This window comes from Protopterus annectens, chromosome 10.part0 (assembly GCF_019279795.1).
Source record: "Protopterus annectens isolate FY-2018-M chromosome 10.part0, PAN1.0, whole genome shotgun sequence".
Classification (NCBI taxonomy): Eukaryota; Metazoa; Chordata; order Ceratodontiformes; family Protopteridae; genus Protopterus; species Protopterus annectens.
In genome coordinates this window covers 50,322,791-50,343,588 of record NC_056744.1, presented here as the reverse complement: position 1 = coordinate 50,343,588, position 20,798 = coordinate 50,322,791, and the positions used below count along the sequence as shown (strand labels likewise).

At 38.0% G+C, this 20,798-nt stretch overlaps 1 protein-coding gene across 8 annotated transcripts in view; it reads right to left on the bottom strand.

Annotated features, from left to right (window-relative positions):
• SEPTIN9 (septin 9) overlaps positions 1-20,798 on the bottom strand; it is a 2,307,078-nt gene that overhangs the window by 11,395 nt on the left and 2,274,885 nt on the right. For all 8 annotated transcript variants that reach the window (XM_044085002.1, XM_044085005.1, XM_044085003.1 and 5 more), the window contains one exon: positions 20,183-20,234. In XM_044085002.1, the coding sequence (XP_043940937.1) occupies positions 20,183-20,234 (52 nt within the window). The remainder of the gene's footprint in view (positions 1-20,182; positions 20,235-20,798) is intronic.

Here is a 20,798-nt window from a genome sequence, read left to right as displayed (position 1 = left end):
CGTCACGTCTTTTAAATTCTCTCAAGCCATCACCTTTGGGATCTTCTTCAAGAACCCAGTTTGGCTAATTTATTGCGACCTAGGCCCACTCATTCCCTGACTTTATGGCCCGTTGGTTCTTCACCTGGGGTAGGAACCTAATAAGCGAGTTTGCTACTCTGAAGCAAGAGCCACATATTTCAGAGTGGATCTAGTCATTCTGTGGATCTCCTCCCTTCTTTGCCTAACTGCTCCACATGAAGGCTAGATGTTCCTCCAGCTATACGTCTAGCACAGATGTCATCTGACATATGATGCTGTCAGTACAACTTCACACTCTTTGTGGGGGCAACACTGCAGTGGCTTGCACCACATTCCTCCCTACAAGGTGGACGAGGTGAGCTAGTGTAAACTATTCACCTCCATTCACCTCCATGCTCCCAGCCCCTAACTTCCCATGATGCTACTCATACATGGGTCGTCTGGCTGGGTAAGTGGACTGGTCACTTGATCCTGTTCTGCCTTGACATGGTTCCAGAGGAATAAAGTAAATAAAACAAATACAGAAAATCAACAGCAAAAGTGAAAATGCATCATACGATAACAAAATATGAATAGTAGATACACATAGAAAACGAGTAGCAAGAAACAATAGTTCTCACAATATTTCAAGCAATAAGTTGGGCTAGAACAGACTCACTTTTCCAGTTACTAAATGAATACCTTTTTAACAAATGCATTAAAAGGACTTGGACAAGAATGAGTACGTGTTTGACCTTCTGAAGCACAAAATAGTACTCTTTCAGACTACAAAAATTGCATATCTTACACAACAGAATCTGAGTGGAGAGGTAGTCAAACTTGGTGTGTTTTAAATAAACAGTGGAGCACTTTAAAGTGGCTTTAATGAAACTGATGACTTCATAAAAGGAGGGGCCCTCAGATAGGGAAATGGAGGAGGGTAAAGTTGGTATGTCATCCGTTTCCAAGGCATTTTCAAAGGATTCTACTACAGCGGAGTAATCTGCTACAGAAGGTGCGACACCTGCATTATCACACTCCCTTTAACTCTTTCCAGGGGTACAGGAACAGGGGAAGTAGCAGAAGTCACATACTCAAATAATACTAGTGGGTGTATTCATCTACCATGTGAGGGGAGAAGAACATATTAGGAATACAGACAAGATAAGAGACTCACACTAGACCTTAACTACTAAATACTGTTCTTACATAACTTTGTTAACTACCACACATTTGACAGGTTTCAGACTTATCTGTGAAGCTGGGAAAGTAAAGCAGGGGAATGCATTTCCTAGTTCTTTACTCAGACCCACAAACATGTCCACTAAATGGCCCTCAAGCTTGAAGGCCCAACACCTGCATCATATAAAATACTCTACCAGCTCAGTGACTGAAGGGATGTGGTTAGAAAAACAGTGCGCCACATTCAAGCATGGCTGACTATTTGACTCGCCACACACAAAACCAAAGATAAAGACCTCACTGATGACCTATCATTAGAAAATTATGAATGAGGATAGTGACTAGGGGCCAACAACAAGGTAATACATTATGAAAAGGAACCAGAAACTCAGGCCTTGTCACTGACTGCCTTGACATCTTCCTCTCCTGCATTTGTCTGGGTTCACTCTTGCCAGAAATTCACTGAGCTATTTGTTGGTCTGCTTCCATCAGTACCACATTCTCAGGCACTAACACATCAATCTTCACACTCCAGCATTACTGTTTCATGCTACTAAGCAGTAGTAGTGGTGACACTGAGTGCACTGCGATTCAACCAGAAGTTTAAAAAAGCATACTTGTCTGTGGTGCTACCGAGAAATAATGTGAAAAACTGCAGTCACACTTTAAGATACTGCAATACTTTGGTGCAAAACAAAGGCAGACAAATTACAAACACAAACAGCAGATGCAGACTGCAAAAGTAGCTGGGAAAGAGGTCTGGAGAGATGATGGTCAGCAACTGGCCACTGTAATTAACACCAAATAAGCAACTGATGAGTATGAGCAACATCCTTACCCTTCATCTATTGTAAACTGGACAAGTAATTAGCTTGCCAAGCATACTTTCCCAATGTGAAAATCCCCAGTCTCTACTTTGTACAGGGAATCACTTCCAGTGTGGATTCTACATGTGCACTGGCAGTGATTAGAAGACTTCCGAGTTTTTGTGCAACTGTGAAGTTAGCTAATATAAGTAAGGGGTTATGGGAGATTATCCTTCCTGCTAAAATGTTTTTATTTTTATTTAGTTCATCTGGTTGAATCTTCATCTGATTTGCTTCATCCACTACTTTGACCAGGTGAGACTTGTTACAACACACTAAAACCATAAGAGCACTATAAACAAATGGCACGGTGTGGCTCACCCATTTATAAGTGGGTTTCTTCTAAATATTTACAGCTGCTGATAGGAATAAAACCTGGTTACAGTTTCAGAACTGTCCATCAGGAAAGAGTACTTCAACTAAGCATCGATATAACTACAAACTGAAGAGAGAAATACTGGTAGGTGAGACATTTCCAGACTCTTCCAAGGTGCTTGACACTGTCCCATACGGAATGCTCCTGGAGATAACCAGGACAGAAGAAATAGGCTTGAATATAGTAAAGTGGATCAAAACTCTTTTACAGGGGAGATCAAGAGTTGAGGCTAGCTGTGGAAGGCAGAAGAGAAGGCCATGACTATAACTCAGGTCTGTTCTGGGGTTTGTTTGTTAACAAGGGTAAGGGCACTGACTGATATGGAGCTTTTACAAGGCAGTGCATTCTGAAGTGACTTGCTCAGAATCACACAGTAAGCAAAAAAGGGCTGACAGAATCAAACCATGGAATATGGTAAATAGCTTGCTAACAGCTGATAGTGAAACTTTTGGACCAACAAACATTATCAGACAGAATGGAAATACAATTATCCGTGGAGAACAAAACAGTGGGAAAACTGGGTGATGGGGACAGAGTTCGCAAAGGGACCTAATGAGGCTGAAAGAATGTGCCAGAAAATGGCAAATTAATTTCAGCATGGGTAAATAACAGGTCATGCTTTAAAGATAATGTAATTTAAGCACAGTACATGTAAGACAGTGATGGCAACCAGACAGGAAGAAAAGTGTGTGGATGTCATCAGTCCAAAAATGATTCCTTAGAAGCAGTGACAAAAGATGAATCAAATTTACTAGCTACAGGGCAGAGAGTTTAACTTATGGATGCTAAAGTCACCATTCCATAACACAGTACCATAAACACTATGTTTCTGGGAAATCAAGGTACTGGACATAGCTCAGAGAAGGGTTACAAAAATAAGGCAAATGGATCTGCTGCCATATGAAATAAGGACAAGTAGGCTAAGAATGTTTATACCGAAGAGAAGGGACATGGGAACATAATGTTACACAGGAGAGTACAATCAAAGGGGGGTACTGCTGCTTATAATAAAGCATTAGCTAAAAACAGGAAGAGGGTGGCAGACAAAAAATAGATTTAGATTGGATGACAAATACTGCTTCGCAGAGGAAGTGGTATGAAAAAAATGATGCAGGACATCTGAATAAGATCACAAAACCTGGGACAACAGATGACTACATTAAAATTGAACACATGGAATAAAACTGGAAATTAAGCAACAAGGGGTAATTATAATCAATGTACAAAGAGACTGGACATACCTTCTGCAAAAAAGTTTCTGTTACTATATTTAACTCAGTCAGCAATGATACAATGTTGATTAAACATAAAACTAGTCACTTCACAAGTAGCTAAAATCACACATTTAACAAACAGCATTCATTTAAAGTGCTAACTGAGGCACTTATATTTTCCTAAGTATTATGAGAGACATCTAATATTCTGTACCAGCTCACAACTGGCATGTCTTAATGTTCAAAAAGATGAGATACACTATGAAGGAAGTCAGACGTGCTTGCATATATACTGCTAAAAATTGCACTTGCCAAAATTAATAAACCTTCAGCAGGAACCAAATGTGAAAACTAGACCTAACAAAAACAATCTGACAGCAAACTAAATACAACGAAAAGAACCAAGCCCAGCACATGAGTGTAACACTCCAACCTGTACTGACATTTATTAAATAAAGTAATATTATTCTGTTTGAGGTATGTGGCACGCACACACACACACACACACACACACACACACACACACACACACACACACACGCACACGCACGCACACGCACACACACACCTAGCAGTCCTTGCTGCCAGTGTTATGTATATTACATCACACTCACACAATGTAACTAACAACATTGCTGTTAAAGATCACAAGGCACTGGTGAATAACCAAAGACTTGGTAACAAGTGGATATTGTGGATATGCTTAATAACAGATAGGACTACGTGCCACAGGTATTAAGATTGCCTCAGTGCATGGAGCTTCCCCTGCTGAATTTTCAGTGCTGTTAGGTTGCCTGATACTGTGCTGCTCATCTCCAATTTTTTTGTCACTGTTCAATTCAGATACAAAGAAATTTAACTCACTATAGTGGTTGTTTTTGCTTTTTTTTCTTGACTCCTATGTTCAACAGTGGTGTTTTGTATTTTTCTATGTTTAGTCCTTCACTCAGCTGACATAATCATGTGGCTTTGTGCCATTTTGTCTAGTTTGTCAGTTTCTCAGTATCAACATACAGCTCAGCCTATACCTCGTGTTACAGCCTCAAAACACCACAGCAACCCTAAAATGTATTCCTGCAGGCAGCAAATCACCCCAAGTGATAAACACACTATGTTGTCTTAATGAGTGGGAGCCAAGATTTTCACTTGCCCTCTTCATAAAGGTTTTAAAAGAGAGAGTGCGTGTGATGTTAGACCTGCATGGTCCAGCTTCCATCTTCTTTCAGCTGACACCGCCACAGAACTTCCCAGCCTGTACACTCTCTCACTATAAAAAGGCCTAAAGCTGTCATCAGAAGATCCTCAGGTACTCAGCATTTTTCTGTCAGACAATTCTCTTCCTTGTTCAAACCTCCCCATACAGTGAAGTCCCACAATCAAAACTGTAATAATCAATGCTAACCATCATGATGGAAGTCCCTCAACAGGAATAGATGGTCTGCATGGAAGTCATTTCTCTTGTGTACTTCTTTCTCTAGTACACTGAACCACAGCCAGGGCAGAAAGAAGATCCCCCTTGGCTATCTGCCCTTTCCTTATCTACTGCAACAAGACATAAAACAGCTAGCAGTGAAGATCTGGGCATTTAGGGAAGTGATGCTAGTGGGCACGTGCCCCACTGCCAGACTGCATTATTGCCAGGATTCCCCTGGCCTTTGCTATCAAGTTCCCATGGTGCCTGGTACATTCTGTTAAGGTACAGTTCATTGATGCTGATAATTTCACCAGTAATGGGGAAGGTGATGGCATCCAGATCTCCGGACCACGTAACCTAGCTCTATTTGCCATACTTAAGGCCGATAAATACAACACAACTGTGATATTCACAACCTCTGTCTCAAACACAATTGCACCAATTTATTCTCCTCTGAACTATCCACAGAGCTTGTACTCAAAATTAGAGGTGAAGGATATTTGGATGTTGGCACCACTGATCCCCTAAATCCACCACCCCCATGTAATGTTGGCATTCCATCAATGACAGTTACAGTTTAGACTTTGGCAATTCAGGTGCAAGCAACTTCAGATTCTGATATGACAATCAGGATTTTGCTACAGCAAGTGTCCACAAAGCCCCAACTAGTACCAGCTCAGGCTGCTGTCAACTTTGATGCCAGTACATGTCCTGCCCACAATACCCCAGACAAACATGTCTCCACGTGTGCTGCTGCTTGAAGGCCCCTCAAACAGCCTCTTCTACCTTTTCTACAGCCATTAACTCACAAGGACCCCTCATCACCACTGGAACCCAAGTCCTCCTCCAACAGCATCTGCAGCCTCAAGAAGTATCCCCTATAATGTACAAATGGAAGGCTCAGTCTTATAAAGGTCACTACTTTGGGGAGGTTCTCCAACTCATACAAGACAAACACTGCAGGGGCATGCACCTGACCCAACCTCTTGCCTCCACTGAAGGCTGCAAGAGGCTTGTAGGTACAGTCTCAAGCCCTCATGGTTGGGTCTACCCTTGGTAAACATACTTTAGGATCTGAAAACCCAGACAGTGCATTCCATTGCCAGGAAGGATGATGTAATATTTTCTACCCTGTCAAGGATTAGTCAGTCTGGTCAAGGACCCCAAATCCAATGCTGCAGTCAGTAACAGCAGCACTTAAAGCTTAACTAGTCATCTTATGGATGCATAAATACAGAAAAATGAACAGGCTAGGGAACTGTGTATTTGCCTTCTCAACTTTGTGTTTGAGGCTGTTCAGTTATCTTAAACAAATGATTTATTTTCAGAGTGACTTCACTGACCAAGTAATCCATGTAGTCAAGGACATAACATACGGATAAGACAGGCTGGACATTCAAGACAGTGCTGTCATGTCCTCTGCCTTCATGAATCACGTGATCTATAACACAGTAATAGATTATCAACCAGAGCTGCAGTCACTGGCATTTCCAAACACCATGAAGCCTTGCTCAGGATGGTGGATTTTGTGGTTAAGCACCAAAATGGCCTTCATGGACTCTACATTTAGAGGACCCTTCAAGCAAATAACCATGGAACAGCAGGGAAACAACCTTGCAATTGCAAGAGTCAAACTCCAACCTCCCTGACGGTTTTGAAATGTTCATAATAACCAGTGTCAGATGTGATTCCAGCACAGTCCAGAGTAGACTCTCCAGTGGAAGACAGAAGGGGTAGAGGCAAAGGTCACTTCAATGGTAGAAATAAATCCCACCATGGCAGAGAAAATGACCATCAGTCAGGTAAAGCAGCTTGTTCATGAACGGCCAGCACTACTCCTTGGAACCTCTTCCAGCTGCTCACCTCTGAAGGTAGTGGGCATAGAAGGTTGCTCCCTCATGTAACTGAGCAGTTTAAAATCATAAAGGCCAAAGTGAATAAGAAACACAATACCTAGATATAACAAAACTTTCCAAATAATGGCTTACCCTGAAAGATAAGACATCCCATCAAAAGAAATGGGTACAGCAGGGAAAACTGGCATTCAAAACAAAACTGTCAATGATACCACCAGACAAATTTCCCCGAGATCATAGTTCAAAAAATCTTCTGCTGTCTATTAGGAGAGGATTGCATGTGCCCCTTAGATCTTCAACAAACCAATCTACACATCAAAATTGCCCACAAGTTGATGTTTGTATCTGAGGGTTGGACCCAATCATTTACAATTCAGATGCCTGTATTTTGGACTCAAAACAGCCCAGATGTTCGTTAAGTGAATGGAGGTAGTGGCTGCTCACCACTGGCTCAGAGAAAACAAACTATTTCTGTACATGCATGACAGGTTCCTGGTTGTACCACTGTAAGAAGCCTTGATGACATGGGCAGACTAATTAGAATGTTTCACTCCTTTATTGTGACTACAAATAAGCCCGAGCTGCATTGTATCCCACTCAACGCATTGCCTTCCTAGGATATACTCTGGATACTAACCAGTGCAAAAGATTCCAAAGCACAGACAAAAAACACTGATCTGACAAACCTGCTAGCACAAGGTGTCATGGCTGGACAAAAATTCAAAGTACTTGAAAACATGGCCGTGGCCACTCCAATGGTACCACTTGCACAGCTGAACACGAGATGCCTTCAGTGGTCTCTGGCGTGGTAGTAGTGTTAACATACCCATCTGCTCTCAAACTAAATTTCCTACCACACTGGTACATGTAATGCCTGCAATGGTGGCTTCAATACCCCTAATTTGGAGATCAACAAGTCATTCCTCAGACCTCAGCCTATGCATATCCTTACCAAAGATGTTAGCATTTGGGTACTTCCAGGGAAAAAAGCACAAGGATCTCTCTCTCTCTATAGAAATCCCAGTTAAATGAACCAAAACGCAGTGAGAAAAGAATGACTATTTAATAACACAGATCACTTTGTCCCCTACTACGCTTTACTTCTCTATCATCTTCCAAAATACACAGATTCTTTTAAATGATCCACTTGGTCATGTCACTACCCATTGTGTAGGTAGTAATACAGTTGGCCCTGGCATTAAAATTAATATTACTACATATTTTTTGGTTCATAATTTCCATGGTGTCAGTAATCCTATTCAAAATAGGGATAAAATGTTGATTTTTCCCTTTGATGATTACTTCATGCATACGACCATCAATAAATTTAGCCAGACAGCCTCTTTCTACAAACATAATTTTCACTAATCCACATTCCTCCCTAAACTCATCAAAATCTGACACCATTCCTGCAGCAAGAATAAACTGCCCCTGCAGCACAGCCTTTTTCTGGGCAACTAGATGTGCACTTGTGCAATGCAAAAATTAATTGAATATGTTGGTTTTCTTAATATTTTGGACACTAATCTCTTTTTCACCCTGTCCTTAGCACAACATCTACCTAAGAAATATTGTCAGTACCCATCTGATATGTAAATACTAAAAAGTCAGTAGAACTGTTTAGAATATCTATAAACTCTGGAATTTTTTCCACATAATTCTTCCAAACAATAAAAGTATCATTCAGCTACCTTATATAAAGGCTGCAGGACCCCATGAACTTGCTCATAAAACCCCCATAGTGTGGTACACCAACAAATGGGTGGATGTGCATTCCTCAGGCTATCAAATCATAGGACTGAGCCTTGGACCACAAGCAATTCAGATTTGTAAAGAATCCAATATACTACAGAACTCTGATGCTACCAAATGAATGGATACTGAAAAGACAAAAAAGTTAACGTTTTCCAAATGTGGGGCTGACCACTTCAAGATCTGTTCACATCTTCAGGAAAGATGAAATGCAAGCAACTTGTCTCACTCTTAACATCACTAGACACTCCAGCCAGAGATGCACTTACTCAGACCTTGCCACAACATCGCCCATTTGCCACTGGTGTTATCCTAATAATTAAGGGATGAAGTAGGTAAGCAAAGTAAAGCAAAACCAAGATATGGTAGCACTCTTTTAGCCAACTCAAGTACGGTTTACCATGTTGATACATTTTTGAAAACCACATCCAGATACTAATGCAGCCGAATTGTCAAGCAAGGCTACTCCATAGGTTTAGAGGTAATTACTAGGCTAGCTGCCCTTGCGGACCATTCTAAGTCTAGCCAATTCCTGTTTTATGGTTGAAATAACCGATCTGAATTGGTTACAGATTAACCTCATCTATCACATGGTCAGTAATTATTTATTATCTATAATGGAATAACTGGGATCATTCCATAGATAACCTGAGGGGACCCATGCATGGGATAAAGCACTTAGGGAGCTGCTTCTGTCCATTAGTAGTACAGCAGGTAGTCCTGGAGTAAATGTTCTGTTTCCCATCCACCGATCTAAGTTGTACTTTAAAATGGACAGGAATGCATTTTGCTTTACACTGATGAGGAGTCAAAACACTGAAGAGTCCAAAGGGCAAAGACAATGGCTTTAATTTCTCTCAAGTTTGTATGCTTTTTCCTGTTCTGATTAGACCACACGGCCTGCGATTTGAAACCCTTTGGACAAGCTTCAAGGTCTGAGGCAACTGTTGAGACCCTTTGAAAGGGAAGTGGGAGTAAGGCAAGCTTTGTGTTTGCTTCTATCTGGCTGATTCATCCAATCAGATTTTTCTTCACAAATGGTAAGAGATGGATTAGGAAGAAGACATAAAAGCTGTGCTGTGTCCAAACTGATTACAAGCACTACTGAATTTTTCTCATGTAGAGTCTGTAAAGAAAAAGGAACTATTTGGATTATGGATGCCAAAAACTTGGGGGGGGGGGGGTCTCAGAACCTTTCTTGTAGAAGTCATGTGTAAAATTGTGAGGGATACATAGTCTATTAAGAAATGGATTTTTTTCCTGGGGAGAAAAGCCATCATGCAGGATGAATTTGAAGGACACCCTGGAAAGACCATAAACTGAGCAGGATGCAGATTTGGATTTGTTTAAGTTTAAAGTGAACATGACACCTTTGAGTCTGCAGAATGCTATGATGGGTTGGACACTCTCTTGGTACACTGGAAATCCCAAAAGATAAAGCAATAATGTGAAAATGATATCCCAAAGTACAGAATCTCAAAGATGTTTTGCGCTCTCTGTGGATATGCAGATAGGTATCCTTCAAGTTGAGGGTAACCATCAAAGCTTGGGGAGCATCAGAAAGGAAAGAGACTGAAGCATTAATATCTCATATTTTGGAACTTTTAAATTTGTGTTATGACTGGATAAATACAGAATTGATCTCCATGTTCCTTCTTTTCTTGGAACAAGGAAAATCCTGGAATAAACCCCTTTTCCTTTTTTATGGTAAGAGACAAGTTCTATTATTCCCTGAATAAAAAGCAGTTGGACAGGATTGGGATGACCAAATGATGTTGATTTGAAGGGACTTGAGGAATTCCAGAAGATACTGGGGAGATGCAAGTGAAATTCGTACCCTTTTTTATGATAGCCAAATCCCAAGCATCAAATGTTATTTGTTATTGTTTGTAAAAGGGAAGGCAAAGAGAAAGCCTGCCCAAACAGTTGGGAAGGGGAAGTCTGAATTGTGGAAAAGTGGGGAGGAAAATAGCAGAAATTCAAATCATTGTCTCAGAAGGTATATTTGGATGCTTTGAAGTCAAACTAAGATTTCTCCTGCTATTTTATCTTTCAGCTAAGAAGGTTTTTGTTTTTTATGGAAAAAAGATACCTGACAGAGACAGAGTTCCAATGAACTACAGGAGGCATTAGCAGCATCATATCCACACTTGATGGAATGTCCTTCAACCTTTGTGGTGTAACACAGCATATTTTGCAAGGAAGATTTAGAGTCAAACTCAGGCAGGCTTGGCATAACTTGGACATACTGTCATTAATAGATATTCTGGGATCCATTATTTAATGGCACAGAAATCCCAGGTGTCAGAAGTATAAACATTCTTTCTGTACCTGTCCATGGCCTTGCTATCCTTGTCATTTAGTAAGGCACTTTAAGACGCAATAAATTTAGAAGCTTTATGGTTTGAGGAAGGATTCTTGTATAAATATGTGTGGCTGTGAGCAATTTAATAATGCCTGCCTGATTTTTTAGGCAAACAGTGTTGACACTTGAATTTTCATTTGAAGAAGACTATAGTATCTTTCCTGTGGTTGAGAAACATCTTTATTTTCCCAGTTAAAATATTGCATCATTTTTGGGGTAGTACCATCAAGAGAGTTCTTCCTGAGGAGAGTCTGAAGAAGAGCATCATCAGCTTCAGATTGAAAAAAACAGTGGAATGATGCATTTGGAAGAACAGTGCAGAGGTTCTGAAACAGATTCCCAAGATACTTAGAATAAATTTTCCTTTTTTTTGTTGGGAGTAGACAAAGGAGAAGAATGAAACTGGGAAGTCTGTAAAGATGCAACGGTTTGGTTACTGTAAACAGTTGAGCTACTACTACTGTGAGTCCAGAGGGGTAGCAGGAAGTGAGACATGCCTAGTTTTTGCTTTATTTTCCTTGGACCATCCAAAACAGTGGCTGACTGTGCTGAATCCTTTTGACATGTCCAGACAGAGAAGCCAACCACACAGCCATAAACATTTCTGAGGTAGTCAACAAGGCCTGCCAAGACATTCACTGTATTGAGAGTTGGCTGGGTAAGGAACATGTTGGGATTGTGGAGATGATATTATGTACACGAATAAGTTATCTGAGAGTGCAGAGGACAAAGTAAAGCAATAAGGTGGTACTTAGATCATTTTATGGGTTTGCCTTCTTTACACCAGAACTTTCTGTATAAGAGAAGACAGACTGGATATGCTTTAAAGATGAGGATGTCTTTTTACTATATGTAAAAAGCATGGTTCATGTCTCTCCCACTTCATAACTGACAAACCAGGTAAGTTCACTCTATGCCTCAGTACCATTAACTAGTTTGTGAGGTCCCTTGAAAACTGCAAGGTCCCCATCAGTCTCATACTTCTCCAGTTCTCCATTAAGGGAGTGCCATGATAACTGGCACTTATGTTCTTGTTGTTTAACTTATATAATTCAATTCACTGCCTCCACACACAGCTGAAACTCAAGTAAATCTAGTCTACAGACAATTCAGTCTTGCTCATTCTTCGTGTATCTAACTTCTTCCATTACTTGAATATATTTCCTGTCTTTACTCCTGTTCTTCTAACACACACATACAACTTTCCTTCAGAAGTTAAGCTACACCCCCAGTCAAGCACAGTTCTTCCCCAAAGTCTGATGATCACACTGACATGATCTCCTGTTTAAAACATCCTGGGGTCCTGACTGGACTTAACATTCTTCTCACTCTAGTTAAGAAAAATCTACCAGAAAATTTCGAAGCAACTAAGACATACTTCTCCACAATAAATCTCCAAACAACTATACATTAATTAGGGGTTGAGTACTCACTAAAATAATATGCAGTCACATACATTGTGCCCAGTGTTGATTGCACATGGTCTGCAGCGTAGTATTATTTACAAAAATGAATCATGCTAATGGCAGCTGACGCCTGAACAGGCACTTCAAGAAGCACACATAACCCCTCTGCCAACTGTCATTTGATTAATTCCTGCCAGTGTGGAAGGAACAGCAAGTGTGCCAGTACTACCTACAAATGACAGGGAATGTTAACAGTATATATATATATATATATATATATATATATATATATATAAAATAAATTAATTGGTCTGAATGCATCTCCCCTTAGTATGCTTGCACATTTCTGTACCCCCTTATGCAACTCTAACTTGGGTTCCATGGACTGCATTTTTGCACTGTTATGCCCTTCTACGAACAGAATTTCAGTTTTAAGTTTTTCATGGATATAATCTCTAAACTAGGAAATGTATGCACTTGTATGGAAACAACTTTGGGATCCCTTAACACAATGTATACAGTGATCCACAAGATTATGTACAAAATTTGGAACCCCTTACACAATGGACAGCAGACTTCACAAGCTTGACAGTTGCAGATGTTGGGATTACTCATCTGTATATCTGCTATGTACCTTGGGCTCCCCTGCAGATGCTCTACAGTGGCATTCTTTTATGAATTTGTTTAGGGCTCTGACATTTGGTTTAGATCAAGTACCAAACGAAAGTAACTGCAGTTGATCTCTATGAATCCTGGCATGCGTTTATGTTGAACTAAGGAAACCAAGCTTTTGACTAATGTATATAATCTGAATCAAAAATACCAAACAGTCACAAATAAAATAGCAGGAAAGGCAAATGCAGCAACTTGGAATGATGTGATATAAAAAACACAGGAAATAGCGTAACCAACTCTTTATTGCCGCTTTCGTCCGTAGACTTCCTCAGAATAAACTCACAAACAACACTCATAGCTTAAATACATAAATAATTAACTACCCTAATTAATTAAAATATATCAATTAAATTAAATTACTTAATTTTCCAAATTTAAAGACATACATTCAGATAAAAAGAAGAAAGATACTTCATAAAATATGTAAACAAATCAAATCATTGTTTTTGTCTACCTTTAATTTTTGATTTTTTAAAAAACATTTCATACTTATAGCATCATTAAGGCCTGGCGGATGATCTGCCTTTAACTTTATCTGCCACTCTGCCTCCCTTTGTAATAACAAATTTTTAAAATCACCTTCCCTTAAATCCATACTGCACACTTCTAAAACTGAAAATAAAAATTTTTTGAAAACAGTACAAACTAAGGAATGTTTAAAAAGGGCATTATTAACATCCTTAGTTTTGATTGCATATAAATGTTCTCTGATACGTATTCTTAATTCCCTAGTTGTCATGCCTACATAAAATGCAGGACATGACAAACATTGTGCAATGTAAACAACACCAGTACTTCGACAGTTAACATAACCTGGAACTGCATATACTAACTCAGAAGAACTTATAGAAATATACGGACCTATTGCTATGTATCTACACATGTTGCAATCATTACAACAATGCATGCCCTTCTTAACTGATTTAATTTTACCATTTTCAATCTTATGCTTACCTAAAATATTTTTTAAACTATTATCATTCCTTTGTACAAATACTGGCTGTTCACCTAAAATATTGAACATTTCCGCATTTCCTCTAATAATTCGCCAATTTGTTTTAATAATGTTTTTAATTCCCTTGCTGTCAGAATTCATGCCAAGTGTGCATATGATCTTATTATTCTGCAAAGTATTATTCGTTTTAATATTATCTATAATAATATTATCCTCTCTTAAATTTAATAATGGCCAAAAATCTTTTTTACGCCTACTAAGAACATTATTGGCTATTTCCTGTAATGTTGTTAAAGGATAACCCCTACTTACAAATAAAGATTTAATATACTCAAACTCATATATGACCTCACACTCTTTGGATGTCATCCTACTGGCTCTAATAAACTGGCCTTTAGGAATATTTGAAATAATATGTGTGGGGTGTCCACTTTTATAATGTAAATAACCATTATTAAATGTGTTTTTTCTATGTATGGTACTATGCAACCTCATATCTTCTTGATCCCAACTTAAACAAACATCCAAGAAATCCACCTTATTGCCTTTCCCACCAATTACAAATTTTATATATGCTGACAAGGAATTGATGTATCTGAGAAATATATCAGTATTAATGTCCTTCTGATCTATAATAAAAACAAATCATCTATGAAACGGCAAACAAAAACTATTTTAAATTTACTTAACAATAATGGTAGAAACTGTTGTTCCCACATTGCCATAACCACATTAGCATATGCAGGAGCAGCTGGGGAACCCATTGCTGCTCCTTTACATTGTCTATAATAGGTGTTTTCAAATAGAAAAAAATTGTTTTCTAAAATTAGTTCCAAAAATCTACAAATTAATGAAACAGTATTCGTGGAAAAACCTTTATAATACACGGTTAAATATTCCCGTACTGCCTCAATACCTTGAACTAGTGGTATACAGGTATACAGCGACACTACATCTACTGTGAGCATTGTATGTTTATTCGGATTAAACTTAAAAGTAGAAAGAAATACACTTAATTTAGTCAAAAAGTGCCAAGAATCACGTATATAAGACCTCTCATTCACAATAATTGGTCCCAATAATGCATCTATGACCAAAGCTAAACCTTCTGTAATTGAATGTGATGCAGACACTATTGGTCTAAAAGGTGGATCAAATATGCATTTATGACACTTGGGAATCCCAAAAAATATTCCTATACGGGGATGGTCTATGACACAAAATTCATACAACTCAAGACTAATATCCCCCTCCATTAAAGCTTCATATAAATACGAATGAATACTGCGCTGCCGTTTGTGAATTTCTACTAATGAAATAATAACATATTCCTGTTCATTTTTTAAAAGTTTCAATAAACCTTCAGTATATGCTTCACTAGTCATTATTACTATATTATTCCCTTTATCACTTTTCATGAATCTGTATGCACCATTCAAAGATTTAAGCTTTTTTAGAGCTCTATTTTCTGCTACTGTCAAATTATGATGATAATTACGACTGTTGCTTAACAATGCATCAATGTCCTGTATACATAATTCTTCAAAAGTAGATAAAGTATGATGTAATTTGGGACAATACTTAGAAGGTTTACAAAACACTTTGCTATTGATAGTAATATCATGCAATAAAAAATGTAAATTCAACTTTCGCACATATTTTTTAACATCCAGCACAGTCTTAACATAATTGGCTTTGAAATGGGGGACAAAATTCAACCCTAATTTTAGTACAGCTAATTCATCAGAGGAAAAAACATAATCAGTTAAATTAATAACACTAAACTGACTAGAACTTGGATTTACATTTCGTCCCCCGATGAAAGGGAATTCAGGAAAGTCCGACTTCTTGTTAACACAGTATTTGTTGAATTTAAATGTTTTTTATTGTGTACAACATTAGGCGCCTTAACTTGGTTAAATGTCTCTTCTTCATTAGGCCCCACTTTTAATTTATGAATGTCGGATCCATTGCCACTGATTTTATTGACTAGTTCAGAACTAGTGGCATTTTCATCATCCACAATTGTGTTGTCCACATCTACAATATCTTTGTTGGTCTGAACTGACCTTTTGTTGTTACTGTGGACCATATTTGTAGATGAAACCAACGGTGGAAAATGCTTATCATATGAACCAAACCAATTATTTTCAGTGGCATTTTTTATACCAGTAGTAAAATTTGCGTTTTTTACACTGGTATATTGATCAGCCCCCTTGTATGTTCTATTATATTTCTTTCCTGAAACTGAATTCACAAAAACAGTATTTGTTTCATAAGCCTGTAAAGTCCCGTAACAATTTACTTTGTTTTCTATTTATGTTTTCCTTGGTAGGTTGTTCCAAATCTTGTATTAATTTTGAAAACAAATCGCTAACACTATCAGCATCAAATTGTTTCTTGAAAAACAACTCTAAGCTGATAATTTCATCTTTAATTGCTTCCAACTTTTTGTTGTTATTATCAACCAACAGCTTTAGAAAACTCAATCCAGCATTGTTGAAAAATACAGTGAAAGTCTTAAAAAACGGGTCGCTTACTTGTACCCCATTCGGGCATTTAAAAAAGCGTAAGCCCTTTGGGATAATGTTTAGCTCAATACAACGAGCGAAATAACAGTTCTCATAATAAATGGAATTGTACCTTTGTAATAGTTTGGTTAAATGCTCTCGTTTATCTGAAAAACACAAATGCCATGGTGTATTCTTAGACGGTAGTACTTCTTGTCTGCCAAACGCCATGAATGGATTATCAGCACGGTCGAAGAAACGTTGTACAGTCGCTCGACCAATGATGCCATGTTGATTCGTCTCTCCATTACCGACGTCGTTAATGATGCGTTGTTGCTTCTGCTCGCCAAGAACAAAACTAGTTGTTACTCCATTCTTCTCAGTGCCAAACACATTATCAAGGCAAATTACTGTGTCCAGTTCTCTAAACGAACCATCCGGACTGGATGATTTTACGGCTTGGCTTTTCTTATTAGCATTAGCTACTAGGAACTGTAACGATCCTTTGATATCAGTTAAAGCACTTATAAGCAAAGTACCTAGATTAACTTGCTCCGTAGACGGTGTAGGGTGTATACTCATGTTCATTAACGGATCCTCTGCTGCTTCTGCCATGGTGCACGTCAAACCAAAAACCAAAAATACCAAACAGTCACAAATAAAATAGCAGGAAAGGCAAATGCAGCAACTTGGAATGATGTGATATAAAAAACACAGGAAATAGCGTAACCAACTCTTTATTGCCGCTTTCGTCCGTAGACTTCCTCAGAATAAACTCACAAACAACACTCATAGCTTAAATACATAAATAATTAACTACCCTAATTAATTAAAATATATCAATTAAATTAAATTACTTAATTTTCCAAATTTAAAGACATACATTCAGATAAAAAGAAGAAAGATACTTCATAAAATATGTAAACAAATCAAATCATTGTTTTTGTCTACCTTTAATTTTTGATTTTTTAAAAAACATTTCATACTTATAGCATCATTAAGGCCTGGCGGATGATCTGCCTTTAACTTTATCTGCCACTCTGCCTCCCTTTGTAATAACAAATTTTTAAAATCACCTTCCCTTAAATCCATACTGCACACTTCTAAAACTGAAAATAAAAATTTTTTGAAAACAGTACAAACTAAGGAATGTTTAAAAAGGGCATTATTAACATCCTTAGTTTTGACAATACGGACGAAAGCGGCAATAAAGAGTTGGTTACGCTATTTCCTGTGTTTTTTATATCACATCATTCCAAGTTGCTGCATTTGCCTTTCCTGCTATTTTATATAATCTGAATGCCTAGCCTAAACTATTTTTCCCATCCTTACCACTGCCTCAACCATCAACACATGCCATCTGCAAATATTACAAACCAAAATCAGTCATTTTATTCTTAAAAGACATCATAAAACACAAGCCTTACTACAGATTGGTTACCAGATTTGACTATCTTCTCACAGTTGACCATCATTCCTTAATTCTGGCTACACGAGTAGCATCATAGCTCAGAGGTTAAGAGCACTACCAGGGTTCATTCTTTCTTGATGTCCAATGTGCTGAGTTTGCATGTTCAGTAAATGTCAGAGTGGATTTTCTTTCAGCACTCTGTTTTTTCCAAAACTTCCAAAAACATGTTAAATGACTGGCATCTCTAAACTTTTACGTTTACCTTTGTAGCTCAGGCCATGACTGAAAAAAGGCTTTGTACACTAGTACACCTAACAGATGCATACAATTAAAATTAGAAATAGCTCACCACCTCCTTAGCAACTACTCTGTTATTCTTGACATCTCATCACCCAGGCACTCAGTGACATCCTCTTTATTCCTAGCCATCACAATGAACACACCTCACTCAGCTATGAAATGGTCATAACATTGGGAATATACCTTCATACCTCCAATGCATTCATTTATTCGCTCATTTTCCTGTGAAAGACCACAAGAGATACAGTGCCTGTTTGCACAGTCAGTAGGTGCAAGGTAGAGAACCAGTTCTGGATGGGACTCCAGTCTATTATAAAAAGTGCAAACATGCATGTACAAACACTACCCTCCTTAAGGACAATTTGGAAAATCAGCAGTTCATGCAACTGAATGTCTTTGGCATTTGGGGGGAAACAGCATCATCCAGTAAAATCCCTTCGGGACAAAGGACTCCAAACAGAAGGCATCACACCTGGTAACCAAACTAGATATCCAAACATTGGGACACTACAACTGAAATTGTTGCATAAGTGTGTGACCTCATTCTCTGAGCTTCCTTTCTTTTGTCCCCTTGCATTAAGGTATTCTCACATTCAGATTCACAACCAAGTGCTAATGCAGAAGCTACGATGTCATTGCTCAAGGCTTCACTCAATAATATGATCCCATTCCCTCCTGGTCATCACACGCACTGTAATTTTCCTGTGGGCAACGCCTTTATCTAGACCCGATTCTGTTATTGGTTGATAGTTGCATGGTTGTGTATGCTTTTATCCATATTACTACTTTTGTCAGTTGCAGTATTTTTTAGTGAAAACAAACTAAAGCCACAAGACATCTTCAGTTGGGTGCTTTTGTCCTTCAGGATAATGAGCTTTATCAAAACAGAACTAAACTCTTCTCTTAGATGGCAAGGTTAAGTGTATCTTAAACTGAAATGGGAAATAAATTTGGTTTTGTGAAAACACCTTGAGGCTTAATTTGTTCGTTTTCAGTGTGTTTAGCCTCTGGCCCATGCCATGAGATCTTACTTGAGTATTTTTTTAGCCTACTTTTACTAAATGATTAACTTTAACTTTTAATTAATCTATGATTAGTCTCAATTATACTACTACTTTTGATACGGTCTACTTAGATTTATTTTTGTTTTATTAATTATTACATTTTATTGTATAACATGCAGCTAAAAGCATCACAGTTGAGTAGGTCTACACACCTTTTTTCTACTAATATGTTTCTAAATAAAGTCTGAAAATAAATGTAAATTTGCTTTCCAAAGAAGTCTTACTACTCTGAACTATTCTTACACATGTAGCAGCTGATGGACTGTCAACAACTCTGGTTAAAAATAACTTTCATTAGGTTTTAGAGCTGTTTCCAGTACATCCAATTTGCATACCTCTCAACTGTACAGATTTTGCAGAATGTCCAGATTTTTGCCTTATATTTTTGATCTATTCCTCATAAAATATGTGGTTTTCTGGCAAATCACAGGGATGATCTTTGGAGTGAGGTCACTAAATAATGGCATACATTTGCGTTTCAGACTTCATATCATTCAGAAAATGTATGTCAAAACAAACCCTGTTACTCTAGCAACTGTCTAAGTAATATTTTAAATATGTCCCTATTTCTGGTCCTTTGTACCCCTCATTTTGTCAGGCTTTGTCTGCATTTCTTGCACTAAGAGGCTGAGAGGTATGCATCCAATAGTCTCATAACTTATGTTCAGATATTCTCAGAGTTTTACTAATCCAAAATGCAATTTGAAAGGACACAGAAAACATTTTTATAACACTAATATCCTATTCAAGTGGAATATGAAAAGATGTGCCAGAAACCATATTTTCTATACTGGATAATTTTCATTTCAAAACAGGACCTTTTACTACAAACTTACCTAATTAGAAGATCACGTAAATAGGCAAACTCACAATGTGCAATATTTTCAACTGCAAAAAGAAGAGAGAAACATAGGATAAACATGGTACAATGTTAGATTAACAACATGCTTCTATTTTACAGCTTCACTTGTCATATATACTGCAGTTGTGTCATCTGTCCCTTATTTTGCCTTGAGAATTTTGCTTTCTCTAGAACAATATGACTTTGGTATAAAACTGGGAGTATTACATTTATCAAATATTGTTAGACATTAAAATGATTTCCAATTTTTGATATTCTTTTATCAAAGTTCTAAGGATACACTACCATTACTTAGAAGTGTCCTTGATTGTAAGCCATTACACACAATTATATCTGATACGGCACTTGAATTCCAGACAGACAGTTTAACAGCTATGCATACATGAACACACACACACACACACACACACACACACACACGCACGCACGCACGCACGCAGTCATAGCAGGGGATCAACAATGACCAATTCCAGGCCCAGTCTTGGATGTGGAAAAAAAATTACAAGAATACAATATTTACAAAGTATTGAAGATAAGTGACAAAATTAATAACAATATGCTGAGTATAACATGCATTATTTCAGTATAAA